Genomic DNA, 25160 nt, shown 5'->3' with positions numbered 1-25160 from the left:
AAAAAGAGCCACTTGGACCCGTTTCCGAAGAAAAAAAATAAACTGGGAGCCGCAAAACAGGGACGTAATTAGAAATCAGAGGGCCCCATAGCAAAATTTGCTATGCCCAATAATCAATGCCCCAAAATGCCATAGAAAATTAATCAGGGCCCCAGTGTACCATAATCAGTGCCTGATGTAAATAATAATTAATAATGAGGGCCCAATGTCATCCTCGTCATTATAAAAATAACTTTGAGTTTGGGCTGCCTTGATTACTAGGAACATAGCTGCCAAGTTCTCCCTTTTTTAAAGGGAAATTCCCTTATGCTGAATAGGCTTCCTCGTGAGAAAAGGGAAAACTTGGCAGCTATGACTGGGAATGGGCACCAGCAACCACTGCCTTATGAGTTTGGGCTGCCTTGATTACTGGGAATGGGCAAAATTCTGACTCCCTTATTAGGACACCTGTATGGTTTCATGTGTGTTGCTCCCATCAAGTGAACTTATAAAATTTCCTCATATTGAATCAACCCATTGATTAATACATCTACCTCAATCTCCTGACCAGGCCGGCAGGAGGCCACAGGCAGGCTGCAGGCAGGAGCAGCAGCAGCAAACACGCGCTCCGAGCCCACAAGCCTTTTCTGCTGCTGGGCGGGAAGAAGTGCGCCCGTTTAAAAAAATAAATAACTCCGCCCCCGCCCCCGTGAGCCTATTGGCTGCAGAAATGCGGCGGGGAGGGGCTGATGCAGGGAGGGGGCCGACCACGCTCCCCGGGCTGCTAACGTCACCTTGCGTCCTTTTTGCACAGCGCACGCGCACAGCAGAGCTGTGGACTCTGGCGGGCACCGTGTGGGGCGCAGGCGCACAGCGCGCCGCCGCAGCTGTGTGCTCCGGTGGCGGTGGGCACCGCGCGAGTGTCTGACGGGCGTGGTGGGCGCCACCGCATGGCTCAGGCAGCGCATGGCTCGGACGCCTCCTCCCCTCGTATCCACTCCGGAGCCGCAGCAAAGGTGTAAAAGAGCCACATGCGGCTCCGGAGCCGCAGGTTGCAGACCCCTGTCCTAGAGGGTTGTTACATGGAGGGTTGAATAAGATTGTTTTCTCCTGCTCTGGAGAGTAGGACTCAAACCAGGATAATGAGAGGTAAAAACTCTCCCAAGGATCCCAGAGACATTATAGAAACCATGGCAGTTAACTAACTAGAATAAAACTGATATAGACATGTAGTGTAGATTTGGATAAGGTAAATTTCAAACTTTCAGCTTCTGTTTCTATTTGAGAGGGGATGATGTGTTTCTAAAATATCATCTTCTCTTCCTGCCCAACAAAGTCCTGCCTTTTAGTCATACACCTCTAGAATAGTCAATAAATTAAATACTGGAGTTCTATAATTTTAATTTCCCTTTGGAGTCAAGTTTCCTGATTCCAATTACTAAATTGGCTACATAGCTTCTGTCAGCTTAAAATGACTATGATGGGATTTCCTTCCTTGCATCTATAAATTATATTTCATCCCTCACCATTTTTTGCAAAGGCCTGGACATTTCTTTTATTCCTAGCATTGTGTAATGAGCTAGCCCATATTCCTACAAACTTTAAGACAATTGGGTAGCTATGGGGATCTGTAAAAAAGAACAATTTAGCCTTTAAATGGCTCAGGACTGCAACATCTCAAAGACTGCCTCTTCCCATATGCAGTGACCCAAAACTTGCAATCATCATCTGAGGCCCTTCTTCACGTGCTTCCTCCATATGAGCCAACTCCTAGGGGATGTGGGGGCTTCAGACCCCACAAAAAATACTGCAATGCACTCTACATGGGGCTACCTTTGAAGGTGACTTGGAAACTACAACTAATCCAGAATGCGGCAACGAGACAAGAGAGTGGCCACAGGGACCAGGGTCAACAAAAGAGGTTTAAAGACTGTCTCAAGGCAAATATTTAAAAGTGTAGTATAAACACTGACAACTGGGAAACACTGGCCTGCAAGCGCTCCAGTTGGAGAACAGCCTTTACCAAAGGTGTCATGGGCTTTGAAGAAACTCAATCATGGTCATCAGGTGGGGATAGGCAAGCAAGCACTGGACCACATTCCTCCTCACATCTGCCATTAGTTTATCGCCAACCCCTTCTGGGACAGAGGGAGACGGGCTGGTGAACAATGCATATGGCATTGGTAAGAGAAAGGACGACCAGGGGGCTCTCAGTTGTGGGCTGACAATTCTGACCCCTCAGTGCTGGTTGGCTACCAGTACCAGGCAGGGGAGGGGAAACCTATGATGTTGTGATACTAGGGGCATAGGTAAATTTATTATTTTTATTCACCCTCACCATCGTCGTCTTCATAAATTAGCAGTTTAATGCTAACCTAGACTTCTAAGCAGTTTATGAAGTAGCACCCTAGTTCCACTAAAGCAACATAGCAATTTAATCAGAAGACTCAGTTGGAGATGAAGGGAATGCTTCTTTAATTGTACTAGAAGGTCACAGAGGGAGTTAATTGGATGTTGCTGCTAGAACTACACAGCTGCATCGTATCGCTGTTTTGGGGGGGGGGTTTACGGGGGAACAGATACTAGAGTAAAATAACTTCAGAAACGAAGGCCATCTGTCTGTGAAAAACAGTTTGTTTTCTCAGCCATTATCATCAGGTAGGATAGACTGACTTTGGGAATGTTCCTTGTGGTGGGAAAATTCTGTCTGAAACACTTCTGGAATAAAATACCTTCTTGTTTTTCCTTTCTACTTTAAAAAGTCCTCCAAAGATTCCTGGGAACTGTAGTCTTCTAAGGAGTTCTTAGGAGATACCACTTCTATTCCCCCTCACAAAGCAACAATTCCTACCATAGTGGTTTAACCCTGGGAATTGTAGCTCTGGGAGGGAACTAGATGTCTCCTAAAAGCTCTCAGCATCCTTGGCAAACCACAGTTCCCAGGATTCTTTGGTGGTGGTGGGGAGCCTGGGCATAAAAGTGCTTTAAATGCATCGTGCAAATAACTTATTACAGTTATTGATCCCTTCTCTTGTCCCAAGTCTGAAGGCCATAAAAATAAAACAATTCCATCTCTACCATTTCTTTCGCTGTACTTTTCAAGGAGCAGAGGTACACCAGGGCCCTTTTGGAGATAATATTCCACCATAATAAAACACACACACACAAGGACAAATGTTCTGCTTTTAAAGCAGCATGCTGGCCTCTCTTAGGGTTGCCATTTTTCAGACAGAAAAGTTGTTGAGATTTTATTTTTAGTTTTTTTAAAATAGTTTTGGGCAAAGCTGTTGAGCTTTCTTGGCGAAATCGCAAAAAGAAAACACATTTTTGAGCCATTCTGGGTATTCCTGATTCCCTCCAAAACTTTATGTACCGAGCTGCAGTCTCTGTGGACATTTTAAATCAGGCTTTTAAACAGGTTCAGTACCCAAAGCTAGGATTTTGCTCGACTTAATCTTACTGGCTAATGGTTCTTTTACCTTTGATAAGGCTTCATGCTATGCTACTAAGGCTAGATTATTTCATGCAAGGACTCAACATCGTATATCTAGTGTTGAAAATTAATGTGGCATGGAAAAGAATGATCTTGGCATGTGTTAATGATATCTTACAGCTCTATTAAAAATAAAATAAAATTGGGAAGGGTAAAGAATGAGGACTATGATGCCAAAGAAGAAGCAGCATATAGTGCCTAGCCTTGCTCTATAAAGAAATGAACCATTTTCGAAACAGAGCTTCGCCATGCTTTTGCCATGAAGCTCTGAATCAGGGGTGAGCTTGGCAGCTGTCCAATGAAGCTATAAGAACATTAGCAAATAGACTATCAACAACCTTTGCTGCTCTAGGTTAGACAAGCCCTCGGTGAACAGCATCTGAGAACACAAATGTTTCTTGGCCTCCCAAGTGTGGGCAAGGGGGGTGTCTTCCCTTTCTTCCCTGCTGCACCTCAGACACTGTCATATATTCCTAATTTAAGCCAATATGAATTAGAGAAAGACACCACAGCACAGAGGGACATGGGTGGCGCTGTGGTCTAGTCTAAATCACAGAGCCCAGGGCTTGCTGATCAGAAGGTCGGCGGTTCGAATCCCCACAACGGGGTGAGCTCCTGTTGCTCGGTCACAGCTCCTGCCAACCTAGCAGTTCAAAAGCACACCAAAAAGTGCAAGTAGATAAATAGGTACCGCTACAGCCGGAAGGTAAACGATGTTTCTGTGCGCTGCTCTGGTTCGCCAGAAGCGGCTTTGTCATGCTGGCCACATGACTGGGAAGCTGTACGCCGGCTCCCTCGGCCAGTAAAGCAAGATGAGCACCGCAACCCCAGAGTCGTCTGCGACTGGACCTAATGGTCAGGGGTCCCTTTACCTTTACCGCAGCACAGAGTTTGGGGCTGGGGGAGAAACCAGATTGCACTGCACTGGGACACCTTTGGAAAGTGGATCACAGACTGCAGATTGGTCCATTTCATTTGGGAAACATTTCCAAGGATACTGATAGAATCTCCTAAAGCATTGGGTGGGGAGCAACAGAGCCACCAGTATGATCCAGTAGATGAGAATTTTGGTATTCTCCCTAGAATTTGCAACATTAAAGCAATGATGGCATACTAAATGAGACTCTTGAGCTACTCTGGATCATAGGGATTTTTAAAAATGCCCCTGATGCAATGTGGCTGCAGCTTTGTGGAGGACGTAACATGTATGAGACAGGGCGTGGAAGCTTATGCCTGAACCTTAGGAAATCACATTCCCGGAAAGGGAGGCAGAAATACAGGGGAAACTCGGAAAATTAGAATACCGTCGAAAAGTGCATTTATTTCAGTAATGCAACTTTTTATTTTTTATTTTTATTTTAGTTTTTACAAATGCTTTCTTTTGGAAATTCCACAGTAATAAAACAAATAGTTACAAAATAAACAATGCTATTACAGTGGAACCTCAGTTTATGAACACCTCGGTTTATGAATTTTCGGTTTACGAACGCCGCGGACCCATCTGGAACGGATTAATTCACTTTCCATTACTTTCAATGGGAAAGTTCACTTCAGTTTATGAACGCTTCAGTTTATGAACAGACTTCCGGAACCAATTACACCCATGCTTCGGGTTAAGTATGCTTCAGGTTGAGTACTCCGCAGACCCGTCTGGAATGGATTAATCCACTTTCCATTACTTTCAATGGGAAAGTTCGCTTCAGTTTATGAACGCTTCAGTTTATGAACAGACTTCCGGAACCAATTGTGTTCATAAACCGAGGTACCACTGTACATTTTATTAATTAGATTCCATTTATAATGGACCTGCCTAACGACAAATAATTACAATTACAACAAATAAAGGCTTGACATATCTTGCTTTGCATGTCATGCATCTATCTCATATATTGGTTTCACCTTTTAAGTTGTGTTACTGAAATAAATGCACTTTTCAACGATATTATAATTTCCCGAGTTTTACCTGTAGAAAGAACGGAATTGCAGGGACACAGAACCTGTGGTCTGTGTACTTAAAGTATGCTAAAAGAGTTATGGGAACTGTGGGTTTACCCCCTCACAAAACTACAATTCCCAGCACCCTTAACAAACTACAGTTCCCAGAATTCTTTGGGGATAAGGCCTGAGCTTTAAATGTGTAGCATGTACATAGCTCAGCTTCCACTAGCTCAAGTCAGCTTGACCCTTATGTCAGGAATAATGGAAAATGGAGTTCAAAAACAACAACATCCACAGTGCCACAGGTTTCCCGTCTCAGCTCTTTAGGACCAGGCTTCAGTGGAGACACCTCTGGCTCTTACATGACTTTCCCACATGACACACCTTCACTGTCCTCTTTTGGGAACCAGCTAAAGATAATTTCATTTTGGCACGCCTATCTAGTTATGTAGAATGTTGACATGTGTTTTAATCTGGTTTCAGCTTATTGTTGGATTTAATTATTATGTTTTGATTGTTTTAGATATTGTTTTTCCTGATAACTTCATTGATTTGTTCTTTTTGAGGTAGTTGTTTACGGATCAAGAGGCATATGATTCAGCTGGCCACTGTGAGAACAAGACGCAGGATGAGATGGGCTTTGGGCCTGATCCTGCTTAGTTCTCATTTCCCCCCTCTCCCGGCGGCTGTATTCTTTTCATACTTACCTACAGATGCTGGCATTTCCCCCCACTGCAAAACATTTTCCTTTGAGAAACGTCCATATATGTTGATGTAGACCCCTTCGTCTTCGTAGGTAAGAAGAAGTTCCACTCCGCTGGTATTAGGGAGTATGATAACAGCATGAGGGTGGATATTCCCTTGGATCTGAAACATCATTTTATTGAGATTTATATCATGGAAAACACTGTCATTTTAGCAACCGCAGTCCACCAATCCTGGCCGAGCATTAAAACCAATGAAGATTCTGGAAGCCACAATAATAATAATAATTGCTTGAAAAAGGTCTATATCAGGCATCCCCAAACTGCGGCCCTCCAGATGTTTTGGCCTACAACTCCCATGATCCCTAGCTAACAGGACCAGTGGTCGGGGAAGATGGGAATTGTAGTCCAAAACATCTGGAGGGCCGAAGTTTGGGGATGCCTGGTCTATATGCTCCCCGCTGCCATTTGGCAATCTAGAGACCATAGAAATAGCAAGAAATACTGAGCTACCAAGTGAAAAGCCAACATGGATGGCTTCAAAAGAGAATAAGAAAATTTATTGAGGGTAAGACTATTAATGGCAACTAACCACGCTGGCTATCTTCTACCTCCACTGTCAGTATTTAACCGGGGGGGGGGGGGGATATTTTGTTCAGTTTCTGTTAATTGGTTCTCATGGGAAACTTATAGATTCTTGCTTCACACAATTAACTCAAGGCAGTGTCAATTTACTCTCGGCAGAAAGCCAAGGTCTGCCTGGCCTGGAAACTACTCTCTGATTGGTTAACGACTAGCACTGAACTCTGTTATCTAGGAATGCTAGCACAGTTGTTGGGTGTTAGGAGTAGGAGTGCTGCGTATGGTTGGAGAGAGAGAGACAGAGAGGATTTATTTTGCTTTGCTTTGTATGCAGAAACTCTGCTGGTTTTATTTTCTTTTAATAAATCCTGTAAATAGTTATTCTGCGTCTAGCCGACTAGTCATTTCCACCTCAACTAGCTTCTGCGCTGTGCAGGAAAACTCTGCTACATTTGGGCTAAAGCCACTAGAGCTATGGCTGACCCTTCAAAATTCTAAGATATTTAACTATCAAAAAGTGTACAATAGTCACCGTCCAAGCCCAATATTTTACTTTGTCCTGTGTCATGTGAGCAAAGAGCAATTTCAACGCAGTAAGACTAACAATGGCATTATAGAAAAAGATTATACATTATATTTCAACTTAGTGATTGTCGTCTTTAAAACATTTGGAAGCAAAATTTTAGAAACCAAACACTAAACCACATAAAACGAAGTCTAAGTTGACAAAGTAATATAAAAGCTATATAGACAGATACAGATAGATATACTGTAGATATGAATGGACAAAGAATAAACAACATTGTTTCATTTCCAGAACTAACCACTTGGGTGGTGACAGTGATCTAAGGAGGATTTGGAAAGTCGACTCACTTGACTTCCCTATTTAAATAAGGTCGGCGGTTCGAATCCCTGTGATGGGGTGAGCTCCCATTGCTTGGTACCAGTTCCTGCCAACCTAGCAGTTCGAAAGCATGTCAAAATGCAAGTACAGTAGATAAATAGGAACCACGACAGCGGGAAGGTAAACAGCGTGTCCATGTGCTGCTCTGGTTTGCCAGAAGTGGCTTTGTCATGCTGGCCACATGACCTGGAAGCTGTACGCTGGCTCCCTCGGCCAATAATGCGAGATGAGCTCGCAACCCCAGAGTCGGTCACGACTGGACCTAATGGTCAGGGGTCCCTTTACCTTTACCTTTAATGCATTGCATTTACTCATCTATGAGCTAGAGGCACAACAAAGATAAAAAATTGGTGCATTAAAGCTTTGCAAGAGAACTCTGGATAGTCTGCATATATTAAAAGAATTCAGCATCTAAACTTCCAAATATGCAGACAGTGTAATAACACAGCAAAGCTCCTATTGTTACAAAACAGTTTACTAGTCTGGGTGTCATATTTAGCACATGCTCAATACACAGTGTAGTACTATTTATTTTATTCTAAGCACCATTTGCTATTATTCAACCTCTTTCTTCCACTTTGGAGGGAGAGATTGCCAGGTTCCATTTGATGTTGGCCTTCTGCCCTGATAGCTTTTGTCTCAACAAAAATTCCACGCTAACTTTAAAAGATGCACTACACAAAGGTTGGTATATCAGTGTCAAGTTGGGTACTGCGTGGGAAAACTCACTCAATCTGTTATTCGCCTTGGGAAGGAAGGAGAAGTCAAGAACCCTCCTACACACACCTGCAGCAAATAGCAGTTTCAGATAAGAAGCACTTAAATGAGGGAACTATAACAGGGTGGGAGCGGTAGTTAATCTCCTTCTCTCAGCACCAAGGACCTCATGCAAATGTCTCCTCAGAGGTCTGTTAACCAGAGAAAGAGCCATGTTTACATTCCCCTCTATCTGTGCTGTTTAGTCCTAGGCATTTTCCATGCAAAGTTGGCCACCCCCAAATTTCTCTAAATTGGGTTTGCTCCAGATGTTGGGACTACAAATTCCATAATCCCTGACTATTGTCCATGCAGATGGGGCTGATGGGAGCTGAGAGTCCCAACAACATTTGGGGGGCACTAGGTTGGGGGAGGCTGCACTGACATACTGCTCAAAGCTCATTCAGAAGTTTATGTTCAAAGCATGCTCAAATCATGTCTCTCTCTCACACACAAATACAGAGGAAAAGCAAGCAGCATTGAAGAAAATATACACATTCAACTCATTCTCAGGAAAACCTTGTGATTCACACTGTAAAATAGTCAAATAACTTTAAGCAATTTAGTATATCTCAAACCCCAGCCCACTTCCTGAGAGAGAGAGAGAGAGGGAGAGGGAGGGAGGGAGAGAAAGAGAGAGGATTTGTAGTAAGTACACATGAAAAGAGGGCTGTGCTTTGTTTCAAGAAACCTTGAGATAAAAGTGCATACTGAAAACAGTCCTAACCCATCCTCTATGGTACCGGGAATAGGGTTAACCTGAGTATCTAATTCAGTTATGAAAGATCCATGCAATTAGCATTTTCACAAGGAGAGAGAACACCAGAACTCCCCTATTGCTTTTCATGAAGTGCGAACAGACATGCAACTCAAAGGACACACATTTCTGTGCCACCTCAATGCCACGTTTGACCCATATAGGAACCACAGATGCTTTACTTGCCAAAGTAAGTATTCCCATTCCAGCTATGCAGTCTGGTGTCTCTGCAGCCACTATCCGTAGTACCAGGACAGGTATCCAGAGCCGGAGAGCAATTTTGATGCGTTGCCTTGGTATTACTTGCATGACCAATTGATGCGGAAGTCAGACAGAGAGAGAGAGAGAGAGAAAGAAAGAAAGTGGGAGCCAGACGCAGATGTATCTACACCTAGTCTGTTGCCTTTTAAAGAAGCCTAGGATGCTGATTCCAGAAACCTCCTTGAAGAAAATTATATAGCGAACCTCTCATATTTGGACCCTTCCTGGAACAACAAGTCCCAGCAGCTGCAGGAATGACACACTTATTTAAGTTCCTGCACTCTTGGGGGTAAAGTGTATTTTTAGTGCACTCTGTCTCATGGTGGACAAGCGAGCAGAATAGTCACAACCATCCATGGGGAGCTCTCATATTGAGGGCATTGAGCTGGGAAATATTGCTTCTCTACGTACCTAATTAAATTGGGGGCTGCTGCGACCAGCATCATTTTTTTTTTTAGGCTTTGACATTTTGTACCACCTTCTGCTCAAAATGTGCTGCCACCTCTCATCCTCTCTTTACAAACTCTTCTCAAAACTCACCTATGCCATACCCTCCTACAGGTTGCAACAAAAAAACCAGGACACCATCTTCTGGTGCCACACTCCCATGTAAGTCATGTGACCTATGCAAGATTGTGCCCCCTCAAAAAAAGGTGACCCATGTGAATCATGCCCCTCCCCAAAACTTTTTTTTTTGGGGGGGGGGGAATCACAGTGCAAAATCATGCAGGATCACAACAAGACAAAACAGGCTGTCTTGGGTTTACCAGGGGATTAACTATATGTGCAGGGCTAAACCTTGTTTTTATTAACACACCCTTTCGACAAAACAATAAATTTAAAACATCATGGAGGCACCTTTGGTTGAACCACTGGCACCTCTTAGACTATGTAATTGTCTGAGCTGAAGATCACCGTGATGTGCTCCTTACCAGAGCTATGACAAGTGCTGACAACAGCAACAACAACTGTACAGTAGATAACAAAAGCTCTCAAAGTGAACTATTAACATTAGGATCAGGTGTTAAACAGGATTGTGTTAGCGTCCCAACTCTATTAATTATTTTCATTGCCATGGTCCTACACATTGTCAAAGAAAAACTCCCCACTGGAGTAGAAATCAAATATCGAACAGACAGAAAGCTCTTTAATCTGAGTTAGGTTTACCGTAACTTCCATCATAGAGCTTTAGTATGCTGACAACAATATAGTGTGCACACTCAGAGGATGACCTCCAAACCATCCTAAATATCTTCACAGCACCTTATGAAAAGCTTGGCCTATCTCTCAACACCCCCAAAACCAAAGTGCTCCACCGACAGGCACAAAACAACCCCTCTGCAGCGCCACAAATCCAACTTGATGGTGTAACGTTCGTCAACACAGAAGTGTTGGTCACTTCTCCTACCTGGGCAGTTATCTTTCCACAAGGGCTGATATTGATGCCGAAATCCAGCATCACCTGAGCTCTGCGAGTGCAGCTTTCTCCCGATTGAAGTGCAGAGTGTTTGAGGACCAGGACATTCGCAGGGAAACCATAATGCTTGTTTACAAGCTACTGTACTACCAACTCTACTGTATGCTTGTGAAACATGGACCACTTATAAACGCCACCTCCAACTCCTTCGAAAGATTCCATCAACGGTGTCTCAAAATAAAAATAAAAATGTACACATCACTTGGTAAGAAAAGCAAACTAATGCCAGTGTACTGGAAGCAGCAAAGATCACCAGTGTCGAAGCAATGATTCTTCAACATCAACTTTGTTGGACTGGTCATGGTGTCTGGATGCCTGATTATCATCTACCAAAGCAACTACTCTATTCCAAACTTAAAAATGGAAAGCGTAATACTGTTGGTCAACAAAAGAGGCTTAAAGACTGTCTCAAGGCACATCTAAAACACTGGCCTGCAAGCGCTCCAATTGGAGAACAGCCTTTACCAAAAGTGTGATGGACTTTGAAGACGCTCGAACTCAGTACAAAAGGGAGAAACATGCTAAGAGGAAGGCACGTTTGGCAAACCCTCACCGTGATCAACTCCCACCTGGAAACCAATATCCCCACTGTGGAAGGAGGTATGAACAGGGCTGGCTCTAGGCCTGCCCCCGATAGTGCAGGGCGCCAGGCCACCAGGGGCGCTGCTGCGCCTGCTGAGAGGCGCGGCTGAGGCTGCCCCAGGCGCACCTCCCCTGTTCAGCGGCTTCAGGCCGCTCTCCGGAGGCGCGCAGGCCTGGGGCAGCTTCCGCCGCGTGCAGGGGCATCGCAACAGGGGGCGGGCAGCGCCCCCTGGCCCAGGGCCGGCCCTACGGAAGGCTGGGTGGCGCAGTGCTCCTGCCCACCTGCTGCGCTGGGAAATGGGGCGGGGGGGGCGCTGGAGGGATCCGTCACACCACGGCCCCAGGCATGCTTAAGACGGCCCTGCGTGTGGATCCAGAATTGGCCTCCACAGTTACTTATAGACTCACTGTTAAAACTGTGTTCATGGAAGACAATCTTACTTAGCTACTAGTGATTGTCAAAGAAGAAGAACGAGAAAAAAAAGATAGCAGGCCGCCTTAGAGTACAAGCTCCTTTTGGGCCGGTCCCTGTTCTATTTTTCCTGTAAAAATTCATTAGCATTATTTGCTCATGGCACTCTATTAATTAAATGGAGTAGCAGTTGGTGTACTAAGATCAGAGGAGCTTAGGCTCGAATCTCTACTGGGTCACAAAGTTCACAGCATGACCTTAGGCCAGACACTATCTCTTAGCCTTAGCTATTTCACAGGTTGTTGAGAGGAGAAAACTGTGTCAGACAGTGGGAAGGGCAGAATCGTATATGCTGCCCCTAATATATTGGAAGAAAAGCAATGGCCAATAAATAAATAAATGAATAAATCAAATAATTAAACAACAACAATACCCAAACTGCATGTAGAGAGAGGACCAACTTAGATTTATAAAGCTCAGTATATCTTGAATGGTTCCACAATCAACACGGATACTAAATGTTAAAATATATTTCTATCCAGACACGTAGACATTACTGTACCGTGTTTGAACCTTTTGCTGCTAATTTTAATTATCTTTTAAAATGTTTTAAAATTTCTCATTCTTAACTGTTTCTTGTTGATGGCTTTACTATTTATTGCAAACGATTTGGAGATTTCGTTACATTTATTGCAATAAATCTTGTTAAACAAATGAGAATTTCTGGCTTCTGGGGACCCATGTGGATGGAAATGTGGAGTAGAAAAAAAATTCAAATAATGATAACAGTCACAGCATTAATAGTGATGAGACCCTCTTTAACTGCATAGGCTGAAGAAAAAGACACACACATACACCCGCAAACTGTCATGATTCTTAAAGAATGATGTATCTTACATGTGTGGGAAGGTACAGGTCATACACTGAGCCAGAGTCCACATCAATAGCATGAAATCCAACTGGTGAGCCATAGATCACTTTCAACCTCTGTCCATTCTCAACCGTCAAGTCAACCAACAGTGGTTTGTGGTGAAGTGAAGTGAAGGACTGCAAAGAGAAGAATCAGACACTGTGAATCTTACTGTTAATTAAACATGTAACCAGAAAGAGTCCTGATTAGCATTTCCTTTCCTCCCCCACAAAAGTAAGGTAAAGTAAAGGTAAGGTAAAGGTAAAGGACCCCCCTATTTATCTCAGTTTAGTTCCCGACCAAGAGAACAGCAGGCAGCGTATTTGCTCAACAAGCCCACTGGGAAAATAACCTTCTCAGTGGCTAAATTCCTCTTCCTGGCGCTCAAGTGTCGGAAACGTATAATCGAATGTCTTGATGTGGGTTATCTGTAGGAGGTTTAGTAGCATGGTCATACCCCATTTATGTATCCCTCTGATGCCTTCAGTTTTATATTTTTATATTTTTATGTATCCCTCTGATGCCTTCAGTTTTATATGTTTATCTTTGTATTGAGAAATGTTTTTTGTTTCTGACTATCGGTCGAATAAAGTATATTGATTGATTGAGTTTTCCGGTTCATGTGGCCAGCATGTCTAAACCGCTTCTGGCACAACAGAACACTGTGACAGAAACCACAGCACACGGAAACGCTGTTTACCTTCCCTCCAAAGCGGTACCTATTGATCTACTTGCACTGGCGTGCTTTCGGACTGCTAGGTTGGCAGGAGCAGGGACAGAGCAACGGGAGCTCACTCCATCATGGGGATTTGAACTGCTGACCTTCCAATTGACAAGCCCAAGAGGCTCGGTGGTTTAGACCACAGCGCCACCCGCATCCGCTTTCACAAAGAATGACTATGGACTATGAGTTATTAGAACAGGATACTATGAATAGCTCAGCTAGTTAGATCACGGTGCTTACAATGCCAAAGTCGGAGGTTCGATCCCCATAAGGGAAAGCTACGTATTTGTGCATTGCAGAGGGATGGCTAGATGATTCTCAGGGTCCATATCTATGAGATAGCCCAAGTTATGCGAGCTGAATTCATGTTCCCATAAAGCTCCCTATCTAACCCCACATCAAAATAAAAGAATGAGCAACCTTAGACCACTTTCCTGTCATGGCTTCTCCCAAATAATCCCTGAGACTGCAATTTGGCAAAATGCTGAAAAGCCTTTTGTTTGAAATCTCTAGCCTACCTTCACAGAACCATGGTTCTCAAGTTTCTCTGGAAAGAGGGAATGGGCAGTGAAATCAGTTTAATACTGTGGTACAAATTAGGCAGTAGTGCTGCAACCTTTGCCTGATTAATCAGTGAGATTACGAGATTATAAATCATTCTGGTCAATGAAGAAGGTAGCAGATTTTGATTTTTTAAGAACTACCGTATTTTAATGCACCAGAACATATCTGCCTTTTACCAGGCTAGTCTGTTTTCCTATCTAAACGGGTGGCAGCGGCTCTCTGGAGGTGGGTCTAGACACAGGATAGTTATAAAAAAGAAAAAAAGATCTCTATGGAAAATCGCGTTTTAAAATTTCCCGCTGTCTGGCGCCATCTGGTGTTGCATGTTTATAGTGCATTCAAATCGCTATTTCTTTACTAATGTAGCTGAGTCCCAGGATTTCAGGCAGAGAAGGGTCTTCCAACTCTACAATTCTATGATTCTAAGTATTTGGCTTGAATCCCCAAGAAAGCACTCCTGTCCAGCGTTAAAGGCAGCATAAGACATGCCAGAGACTAGGTCTTGCTTAGCTGGGTTTAGCAGTTACAGTATATAAGGGAACAAAAGCCTGGATTGGGCAGGCCCTCCCCTGCCTTCCATTACATTGCCTTCTGTGATACAGACAGTTTATGAAACTTTAGTTCAATTAGGTTACTAAAACTAATATAAGCAATCGACAAACATAAATATTTGGGCGCCATCCCATAGGTTATTTGCCACTGGGAATCCAATAACTCAGACAATGATCTTTTATCATTACAGGATGAAACAGGGAGATGATCGTAACTCTGTTCATGTGTGTGTTTTGGGTGTGCATGTGTAGAGAATACTATGGAAAGTAAGTACGAATCTCTTCTTATTTACTTACCTTGAATGCCATGAATTTGTGATATGGTTTAGGAGCCCAGGCGTAGACTTCAACTGAGTTTTTCACAGCGATCACAAGAAATTTGATCCTCTCGTATTTCACTGAAAAGTAATAGTTTTCTTTTTTTTAATGAGCTAGGCACAGAAATCAGGAAAGACTCTCTAAATCAGGGGTTCCCAACAAAATTTTCTCGAGGACCCCTCATTGAGCCGCTATTGTGACAAGGACCCCCATTAATTCCTAATCCTAAAATTAAAAAGTGAGAGCCAAATTAAGAGTCTTTTTATATTTTATATGTATACGTTTTTTACAGTTGCTTGAACATCAAATGCATTATCTTCCTCTTCATCTGTAGGCCTTTGTCATTTTAATGAACCACTTTTTAACCAACGGTCCATTTTTAACTACACGAACTGTAGCTTCTGCGAAAAACAACACTTCGTTTACAAACACTACTGTTTTGCAAAGAGGCAGCGCGCACCAGGGAGGAGGGAGGGGAATGGAGAAGACAGGGTACCTGCGCAGTAGCACACAAATGAAGCCGACGCGCGCAAAGCATCTTGGGGAGGTGAGCGTTAGTAGAATGCACGCGCTGCCTCTTTGCAAAACAGTAGTGTTTGTAATGCGCCACCTAACGGCATACAGCAGAACTACTGCCTCTATCTAATTCTAGTTTTGCGCTAGACTCTGCTCATGCAGGAAGCGGCCAAAACAAAAAATCTGTTATCATACGAAATATATTTAATTTATTTTTTATTCTAATAGCATCTTGCGGACCCCTCTGGCATAGCTCGCGGACCCCTGGGGGTCCCCGGACCACCTGTTGGGAACCACTGCTCTAAATCATTCTTTGCACAACAGAAGTGGGAAGAATAAGTTTTTAAAAACTCAATTTTTCAACAACACCAACCACTATTCAAATGATACAAGCTAAATAATAATCAAGACAACATGTTCTAAGGGGGATGGGGATGGGTGGTCACGACAAACCCAGAGCTCAGACATTTAAGCAAGTAGACCTGTATAAGAAGTCTGTATATGAGACTGAATATAATGAATTTGGCTTACAATAGTCTTACGAGGCTTGAATTCGTATGTTTACATAGTTATCTATCCTGATTTTTCAATCCCGAGACCAATCACAGTCTTCGATTTATCCATACACTCAGGTTCACATCAGAGGTTGGAATGAAACGACAGTAATGAACCCTCTACCAGAATTTTTATGTAACCATTTAGTATATAATTTTATTAAGTTTTCTGTTGTACAATTTAAAACAACTCATTTTACATTCTTAAGATATCAATGACTTCCCTTCTTCTCTTTCCATGGTTCATTTTACATATCATAAATACCTGCATCTTTTACGAAAGCAAAACCATTCAGTATTCCATTATTGCATCCATCAAAACTTGTTTACACTGTTTATCTTAATGCTGCCAGCGTTTTTCAGGGATACACAATTATTTCCCATAAACTTTTTCCAATCTTCTTTAAACGTATGTTCTTCTTGTTCTCTTATTCTATATGTTAAATCTGTCAACTTAAGTTGCCACTCTTCTTTAGTTGGGACCTTGCTCGTTTTCCATTTTGGGGCTAACAAAGCACAGGCTGCAGTAGCTGTATACACCTGGGAATTTCAGTCTGAATTATCCCCAACAGAAAGGACTCTGGATTTTTGGGGAAAGTACGTTTAAACATTCCCCCCCCCCCAATTCATTATGGATCATTTCCCAATACTCTTTTACCCTCTTACAAGTCCACTGCATATGAAAGAACATTCCCTCTGTATGTAACCATTTAGGATCAAAACTGTTAAGAAGGGATAATGCAAAATCTTGATGGGATATTGCTCCTAATTGATAGTGTCTGTTGTTCCACATGCAAATGACCTATTTCAGCATGTTGATCTTAATGAAAGACCTTGGAAATCTTGCTCATGTAGACAAGAGCTATATGATGTCAGTGGTGTTCACCTCTGAATCTGGGGTGTTCAAATAAGGGGTCATGGGTGTAGACAGGGGGGGCAGGAGGGGGCAGCTGCCCCCCCCTAGAAGCAAAAAATTATTGTATTTTACAGACCATAACCAGCACTTTCCCCCTCCAAAAACTGAAGTGGAAAGGGCTTTGCTTTAGCAAGAGCAGCTCTCCACTTGCTGGGGGCGGGGGGGGGGGAACACAGCTGTAACAAAAACACATCAAATAAATAAAGCAAAGTGGCTACCGGTACTTTAGCAGTTAAGACAATGGAGCAGAATATCCCTTCAGGCAAGGTTCACCCTATTCACCCTATTGTTATTCAGTGGGAGTTGTTAATGAGCATTCAGGGATCGCATTAACAGTTCTATTGGCGATTTAATGAGGGTGCAGAGGATTCAATTTGACTAAGGTGGCTCTGCAAGGCTAAAAGGAAGTGAATAAGAAGGGGTGTGTGTGTAGCTTTGATAGACACAGTGATGTTTATAAAAAGCAGTGGTGTTCCAGTCTGCCCCTCCTCCAGCATCTGTATACTGTAAATCAGGGGTGGCCACCTCCCGAGAGACTCTGATCTACTCACAGAGTTAAAAACTGGGAGTGATCTACCCCCTTTTGGGGGGTTCAGGTCTAAGCTGTTGAGTTTTTTTAAGGAAGGGAAGCCCTGTTTTGGGGGGTTTAGGTCAAACTTGTTGAGCTTCTTTTAGGAGGGAGGGAGGCCCATTTTTGTTTAGGGCTTCAGGTCATAGTTCAGCTTTTTTTAGGGAGGAGGAAAATTTTGGGTGAGCTTTTTTTAGGGGTGCCAGTGATCTAGCAGTGATCTACCACAGACATCCAGTGATCTACTGGTAGATCACAATCTACCTGTTGGACGTGCCTGCTGTAAATCAAGCAGAGAGAAAGCTGCTTACAAGGCTCCTGTACAGGTGTACTGGTATCTTCCTCTTGCTGCAGAGTTCTAGCATCACAGCGTCACCCAGAGGCACCCACAAATATGAGTTATCCCTCTCTCTATTTCTTCCTTCCTTTCCTCCCTCTTCCATCCTCAATAAAATACTGGGGGGGGGGGCAGATAAGCTCCACATAGAAAGCCCATCAACATGGGGGGGGTGACTCTTTAAAATACAGTATTTACCAGTAATTTTTTTGGGGGGGGGCACCTAGGCCTCTAGGATTTGGCTGCTATGCCTAGGACAATTCAAGAAAGCAGAATGATGCATATGCTATGATAATATTTCAATAGAATCATGGAATAGTAGTCGGAAGGGACCACAAGGGTCATCTAGTCCAACCCCCTGCAATGCAGGAATTTTTCCCCAATGTGGGGCTTGAACCCACAACATGGTTGAAATATTATGCTGATATGCAGCAACGCCTCGGAGCCATCAAGACTGCGGCCCTGTCTTGCCTCGCCCTCGCCCGCCCTGCCACCCCCTCTCCCCTGCCCGACCCTCCCATCCTCTTGCTGCAGAGTTCCAGCTTCACAGCATCACCCAGAGGCACCCACAAATATGAGGTATCCCTCTCTCTATTATTCCTTCCTTCCCTCCCTCTTCCATCCTTAATAAAATACTGGGGGGGGGGCAGATAAGCCCCACATAGAAAGCCCATCAAAATGGGGGGGTTGACTCTTTCAAATACGGTATTTACCAGTAATTGGGGGGGGGGGAGAGGCACCTAGAGCTCTAGGATTTGGCTGCTATGCCTAGGAGTAGGACAATTCAAGAAAGCAGAATGATGCGTATGCTATGGTAATATATCAATGGAATCATAGAATTGTAGTCGGAAGGGACCACAAGGGTCATCTAGTCCAACCCCCTGCAATGCAGGAATTTTTTCCTAAGGTGGGGCTTGAACCCACAACATGGTTGAAATATTATGCTGATATGCAGCAACGCCTCGGAGCCATCAAGACTGCGGCCCTGTCTTGCCTCGCCCTCGCCCGCCCTGCCACCCCCTCTCCCCTGCCCGACCCTCCCATCCTCTTGCTGCAGAGTTCCAGCTTCACAGCATCACCCAGAGGCACCCACAAATATGAGGTATCCCTCTCTCTATTATTCCTTCCTTCCCTCCCTCTTCCATCCTTAATAAAATACTGGGGGGGGGGGCAGATAAGCCCCACATAGAAAGCCCATCAAAATGGGGGGGTTGACTCTTTCAAATACGGTATTTACCAGTAATTGGGGGGGGGGAGAGGCACCTAGAGCTCTAGGATTTGGCTGCTATGCCTAGGAGTAGGACAATTCAAGAAAGCAGAATGATGCGTATGCTATGGTAATATATCAATGGAATCATAGAATTGTAGTCGGAAGGGACCACAAGGGTCATCTAGTCCAACCCCCTGCAATGCAGGAATTTTTTCCTAAGGTGGGGCTTGAACCCACAACATGGTTGAAATATTATGCTGATATGCAGCAACGCCTCGGAGCCGTCGTGACTGCGGCCGTGCCTCGCCTCGCCCTCGCCCACCCTGTCACCCCCTCTCGCCTGCCCGACCCTCCCGTCCTCTCCAGCCAAGCAGGGTAGCCGCCGCCGTTGCCAGCCCCAGAAGCACAAGGTGGCCGCTGCCGCCCCTGCCACCACCACAATGTCATCAGGCCAGCTGGCCCTGTAGCCCCGCCCACGTTCCCACTTTGTGGCCCCGCCCCTGAATGACCATGGCTTGCCCCCCCCTAGTTTTGATCCTGGCTACGCCCCTGTAAGGGGTGAGGAATCTTCACCCTGTAGGCCCATTTTTCCGGAACAAGGTGTACAAGACATCACCCAACCACTCCAGATTTGCACAGGATTTACTCCTTAGCTTTTTCTCCTCCTGAATTAATAGGAAACTAAAACATTATTTTAAAGATCTCGAAGTGAAACAGAATGCATCACAGTTAACAACAACAACAACAGAAATCTTGTGCTAAAATTGGCTATTAGCAGCCCACAAGGGGAAAAACTCACCAACTTTGTAGTGTATACATCCTTCCAGGTCACCCACAGACACCCAGCCTTGTCGCTTTTCCACATCCGGATCATTCCGCAAAATCTTATTCCTCAGCCAGGATAGATAGTAGACACGTAGCTTGTTCTTTTTGCCTGCCAATTTATTGGACCAGAAATAGAAAATGAATTTTGTTTAAAAACTTAACTTCTCTACATGACTGTGGAGTGCTAGGCTGTATCACACCACCAACTTGGCTGGAAGTAGTTTTGAGGTTGGTACTATCTTAAACTAAGAGGAAAGATGCCTAATATCAAGCCAGTATCGACTATTCTGGCTGCATAAACACCATTCCATTAGGACACATTTAAAACACGTAGCTTCCTCCCCCCAAAATCCTGGGAACTGTGGTTTACCCCTCACAGACAGGGCCATCTTAAGCATATCGGGTGCCCTGGCGCCATGGTGTGAAGATCACTCCAGCGCCCCCACTGCCCCATTTCCCACCGCAGCTGTCTGGCGGGCGCAGCGCCGCTGCAGTGCGCACAGCCGCGCGACGCCCCCCCCCCCTGGCGGCCCAGCGCCACCCAGGCTTGCCTTAGAGCCGGCCCTGCTCACAGAGTTGCAATTACCAGCACCATTAACAAAGTACGGTCCCCAGGGTTTTTGGGGGGTGGGGTGGGGTAAGCCAAGTGCTTTAAATCTGTGGTGTACATACCAAACCTCTGTCTTGCAGTTGTTTCCGCAAAGACTCGGGCAGAGGTCTTTCTAATATCTACTTGACTAATATCATTTTAAGCAGAGATGTCAGGCAGCGAAGCCAGGGTGTTTCTGCGTGCAAAACTCATGCTCAGTGATGGATCTATGTCCTTGGACCATCACAGTCAGACAGTAAAGCAATAGCACCACTCTGTGGTGAGAATGTATGCAAAAAAATAAACGAATACTGTACTTGTGTATATGTGCCCTCAGACGTGCTCCTACGGTAGTTCAGTTAAGCTTTTGTTGTGTGAGCCAAGCCTTATGAAAGGCACCACTCCTTAGTATCACTAGCACAACTGCAGCTCAGGGTGACGTTCCAAACAATATGTTTTTTACCCCAGATCTTTTTGTCGGATCTCCTTTGTTTACTTTGTAGTAGCTCCTTCACTCCACACCCTATGCGGCGAGGGGTAGTGAAGCTTCAGCCCAGATTTGTATTCATGTGCAGCCCAATGCTGTGGTGGAGATTAAAATTGCCCCATCTCAGCACTGGGCAGGGTGGAGTGGTTTAAACTGTGGGGATGAATATAATGTGTAGTACATCTATGTGTCTGTGTGCGTGTGTTTAGGCATGGGCCTATATCATGTGTGCGCAGGGTAGAGAGAGGGTGTGTTGCTATGTATGTATGTATGTATGTATGTATGTATGTATGTATTTCCAAGATGATGTACACAGTTGCTGTGTGGTCTGCCTGTGTGCTGAGTGTGTCTGCTGCACAGGTGGGGTTGTGTGTGCATACATGCATACCGGTACATGAGCATGGGCCCTCATTTTTGTGTGTGTGTGTGTGTGTGTGTGTGTGTGTGTGTGTGTGTGTAAAAAGCCCCATTACTTCATCTTTCAACAAGTCTTATTTACTCTGTTTCAATTTTGTTGGTTCAAAACATGTCCTAAAGGTTGAGGGCATTCTGTTTTAGTGAGCTGTCGCCCCCCTTTATTTTGTCATAAGCCATAATCTCTGTGTGTGTGCATCAGCATTGTTCAGAATAACAACAAATATGACCACTCCTGTAGGAGATAACTTTGCACAGGTGAGTTATGGGTCTTATCATGAAAACCCCCCTGGATGGGGTTAATACCTGTCTTTCCATGCTTTCTGACAAAGAGCACTTCATATCATGGAAATCTGAACACTCTGTAACTAAGTCTGTTCCCATAAAAGTTAGTACTGTATATAATTTGCAAACTTTAGTGGAGAGTCTAGGGCTGGATCGAAACCCACCTTTTAAACGTTATTAGAACAGTATTAAAAATATCATTCTAAAACGTCAAGGCGTTTGGTTTCTTCCTTCCCTTTGTTTCCCACAAGTTTTACCAGGTATTTTTTGGGACAGGGACAGCTCTGCAGCGCCCTCTGGTGGCACATTTAAACAACACATTACTAACATTTGAAAAGAACTTCCTATGGCAATATGGTTATCAGAACCATTTTTGAAATTCATTTTTAGCACCAAAAACCATGAGTGCACATCCACCCTAGGCCACACCTACCACCATCATGATCATTACTATTAATGTTAAAAATGTATATCCTGCTTTCCAGTGCCCAGGTGTCAAAGCAGCTTGTACAGGTACAAGATGCAAATTTTAAAACATAAATGAGCTTTCAAAAATTTAAAGCCTCAGAAACTAAAAACCTCAGAAATGCAAACAAACAAACAAAAAGATTCTAAAGCATCAGAGAAGCACTCATGATGCAAAGCCCCCTCCCTGAAATAAAACAGTTTTAACCAGGCATCCAAAATTCAGCAGCGATTGTGCCTGTCTGACTTCTACTGGCAGGGAACATAGAGTAAGACTCATAAGACTGAAGGCATCTCTTCTTGTTGTGCTAACAGGACTCCCTCAGATGATACCAGTGATCAAACAGGGATGGCCAGGGTAAGGTGGCTGTGACCCATAATTTCAGAACACTGATACCAGACATATACATGCCTAGCCTGTGCTCAGGGAGGAATAATTTAATGGTTGCTGCCATCAGCTTCCAGGGCAGGGATGGAAGCCACATTAGAGAAACAAGCACAGAGAGATTGATGCTGTTAGACTCAAAAGCCAGCTTTAAACTAGTTTTAAGTATCTGGTGTACTCTATAAATCTTGCAAACCACTTTACATACTAAGCAGGCAATGAAACACCCTGAATCACATCTGCCCTAGATACAAGGGTTGTCAGCATCAGGAGGGGCCGGTGAGTTTTTACAACTCAATCTGCACTCTAATCTTCTTTGTAATTGCTTCTGGTCCTACTGTAGGTCAGATGGTTCCAGGCTCCGAACAAACCTGAGATGGTAATTAGCACATTGAGTCCTTCGAGCACATCCATCTGTTGGAACCGCCTCCTGGTTATCAATGAGTAAACTCTTCCTTGGCCGCTTCTGTCTAGAAGCCACAATCCATTCTCAGTCCCCACAAGCAAATTCACCCCTGTTAAAATATGGAAGAACACCAAAATCAGTGCAAGTAATCCTGACAATATAAACCATCTAAAGGAAATTTGGACCACTTCCTCACTGGAGAGCGAATGGATGGAACAGCACTATATTCAACAGCTCTTACTCAAGACAGGTGGGACCTGCAACATAGCCTGTGCACACATTACTGCCTTCAAGCACAACTAGTCTGTTGGTTTTCTCAATTCCTGTGGAAGCTGGTTTTGGTGGGGAAGTGCATCAAAACAGAGCATTTAATACAAATCAGAGAATCGTAGAGTTGGAAGGGGGCCTTGAGGGTCATCCTGCAATGCCGTCCAACCCCCTGCAATGCAGGGCTCTCAGCTAAAGCATCCACAACAGGTGGCCATCCAACCTCCAAGGAAGGAGAGGCCACAACCTCCCGAGGGAATCTGCTGAACAGCTCTTCCTGCCAGAAAGTTCTTCCTAATGTCTAGTCAGAATCTCCCTTCTTGTAACTTCAAATGGCAGGACAGATACGGATGAAGCTAATGTTGTGTGCATGCTGCTTCCCAAACCAGCAGTGAGAGTGCACTGGATGCAGATTCAGTGGGAGTGTGTGCACGACCATAATGTTGCACTGTGGCCTGCTCCTGTCCAGGGTGCCAGCCAGCCCAGCTGGCTGGCCTGCTGTGACCTTTCCCAGAATGCTCCATTCTCTTCCCCCCTTCTTGCCATCTCAATAGAGAGCATTCCATGGTCACTGAGTACGCTCAGTGTTAGACTGTTTAGGGGGCTGTTCCACTCAAACCTCCAAATGATTTTTATTGGGTTTCGATGACAACAAGAAAAGCAGTGTTAACAAAAACTGAACTAAGCTAGTGGAGGTATCTATCAGATGGGTCTTACGATGCACATATTGTGAGTCAAACTACTCTTTGTCCATTTGAGTCATTTCCTCGCCTTAGTAAATCTCTCATTCGTCCATCAGGAAGAGGACACATTTAAAATATGACCCTCCCCAGATCGACGACTCGAGTTGTTGGAGGTTCTAGTAAATTCCAGTTCTTATTGACATATGCCAGAAAAGGCATCCAAATCACATCAGATTAGTGATTTTCCGCCATCCCTCCAATTATTGTTTGCTATTTTTCTGCCATCCCTCTCAGCCTTTCAAAGAAGGCCAAGACTTGGATATTATCTAGCTACTCTTTGGCCATAAATCCTGTTTTCCGGTGACTTGTCAACTCGGTATGTGCTGCCGCAAACAATAGTGCTACCCTACTGATTCTTTGAGAACTCTACAGAGGATCAAGCCTTGATCCCCCTCCTAAAGTATTTAGAACCTTGGGGTTCCCCTGAGCCTGCTGATGCCCCACCATTGTGCATGGGCATTCTGATTTTGGCTATATTAGTATATTCAGCGAAAGTTTCATTCAGAGGTAGCATGCTAGGGAATAACCCCTGCTGTGGGGCAGATGTGGGGTGGAGAAACCTGCTTTGTGGGCATCTGGTTAGCCACTGGCTAGAATCAAGATGCTGGACTAGATTGTTTGTTGCTCTGATCCTGCAGGGGTCTAGGTTTGTTTTTTTGTTTATATTTATTTAATTTGGGTTTTTTTGGGGGGGATTATTTGCATTTCTCTAAAAGCATTTAATAGGGACCAGTTTACCTACGAGATTGCCTTACTCCACATGCGCCCAAATGACTGATCAGCAGAATTGGCATTACTGCAGGTGCCAAATAATACTGTTTCTGCATTTGTAAGAACTCATTTAGTGTGGCATCACTTGCACTTTGGAACTCCCTGCCTATTGAGATCAAGCTGGTGCCTTCACTGTACTCTTTTTGGCACCTGCTAATATATATATATTCATGTTTAGCTAAGCCTACCCAAATTCTTAGAAACGCTGGTGTGAATTTTAATCTGTTTTAGTATTTTAACTTCTTGCATGTTTTAATGCATTGCCATTTTTCTTGATTTTATAGTTTTATTTTTGAGGGTGTTCCTTTTGTGTGTTTTTTTTACAATCAAACAGTGTGTAAATTTTATTAAACAAACAAACAAACTACTTAATATCTAAACATCTCCAAATGGCATGTAAAAATGATATGAAACAATTGAAATGTCATAAAAGCTGCAAAACAGCACTACGAAAACAGATTTTTAAAATAGCAGGGTTCAATTTCATGGGTCAGGAAAAGTCTAGGCAGA

The 25160-nt window shown here is 44.0% G+C and overlaps 1 protein-coding gene across 1 annotated transcript in view; it reads right to left on the bottom strand.

Annotated features, from left to right (window-relative positions):
* The window catches only part of NRK (Nik related kinase), a 117816-nt gene that overhangs the window by 9283 nt on the left and 83373 nt on the right, over positions 1-25160 (bottom strand). Inside the window, exons 25-29 of the mRNA XM_035113283.2 lie at positions 22835-22978; positions 19813-19947; positions 14892-14992; positions 12743-12892; positions 6118-6277 (exon numbers count right to left, since the gene is read on the bottom strand). Coding sequence (XP_034969174.1) covers positions 6118-6277; positions 12743-12892; positions 14892-14992; positions 19813-19947; positions 22835-22978 — 690 coding nt within the window. The remainder of the gene's footprint in view (positions 1-6117; positions 6278-12742; positions 12893-14891; positions 14993-19812; positions 19948-22834; positions 22979-25160) is intronic.

Source organism: Zootoca vivipara, chromosome Z (assembly GCF_963506605.1).
Source record: "Zootoca vivipara chromosome Z, rZooViv1.1, whole genome shotgun sequence".
Taxonomy (NCBI): domain Eukaryota; kingdom Metazoa; phylum Chordata; class Lepidosauria; order Squamata; family Lacertidae; genus Zootoca; species Zootoca vivipara.
The sequence above is the reverse complement of the archived record's forward strand: the minus strand, read 5'-3'. Positions and strand labels throughout refer to the sequence as shown.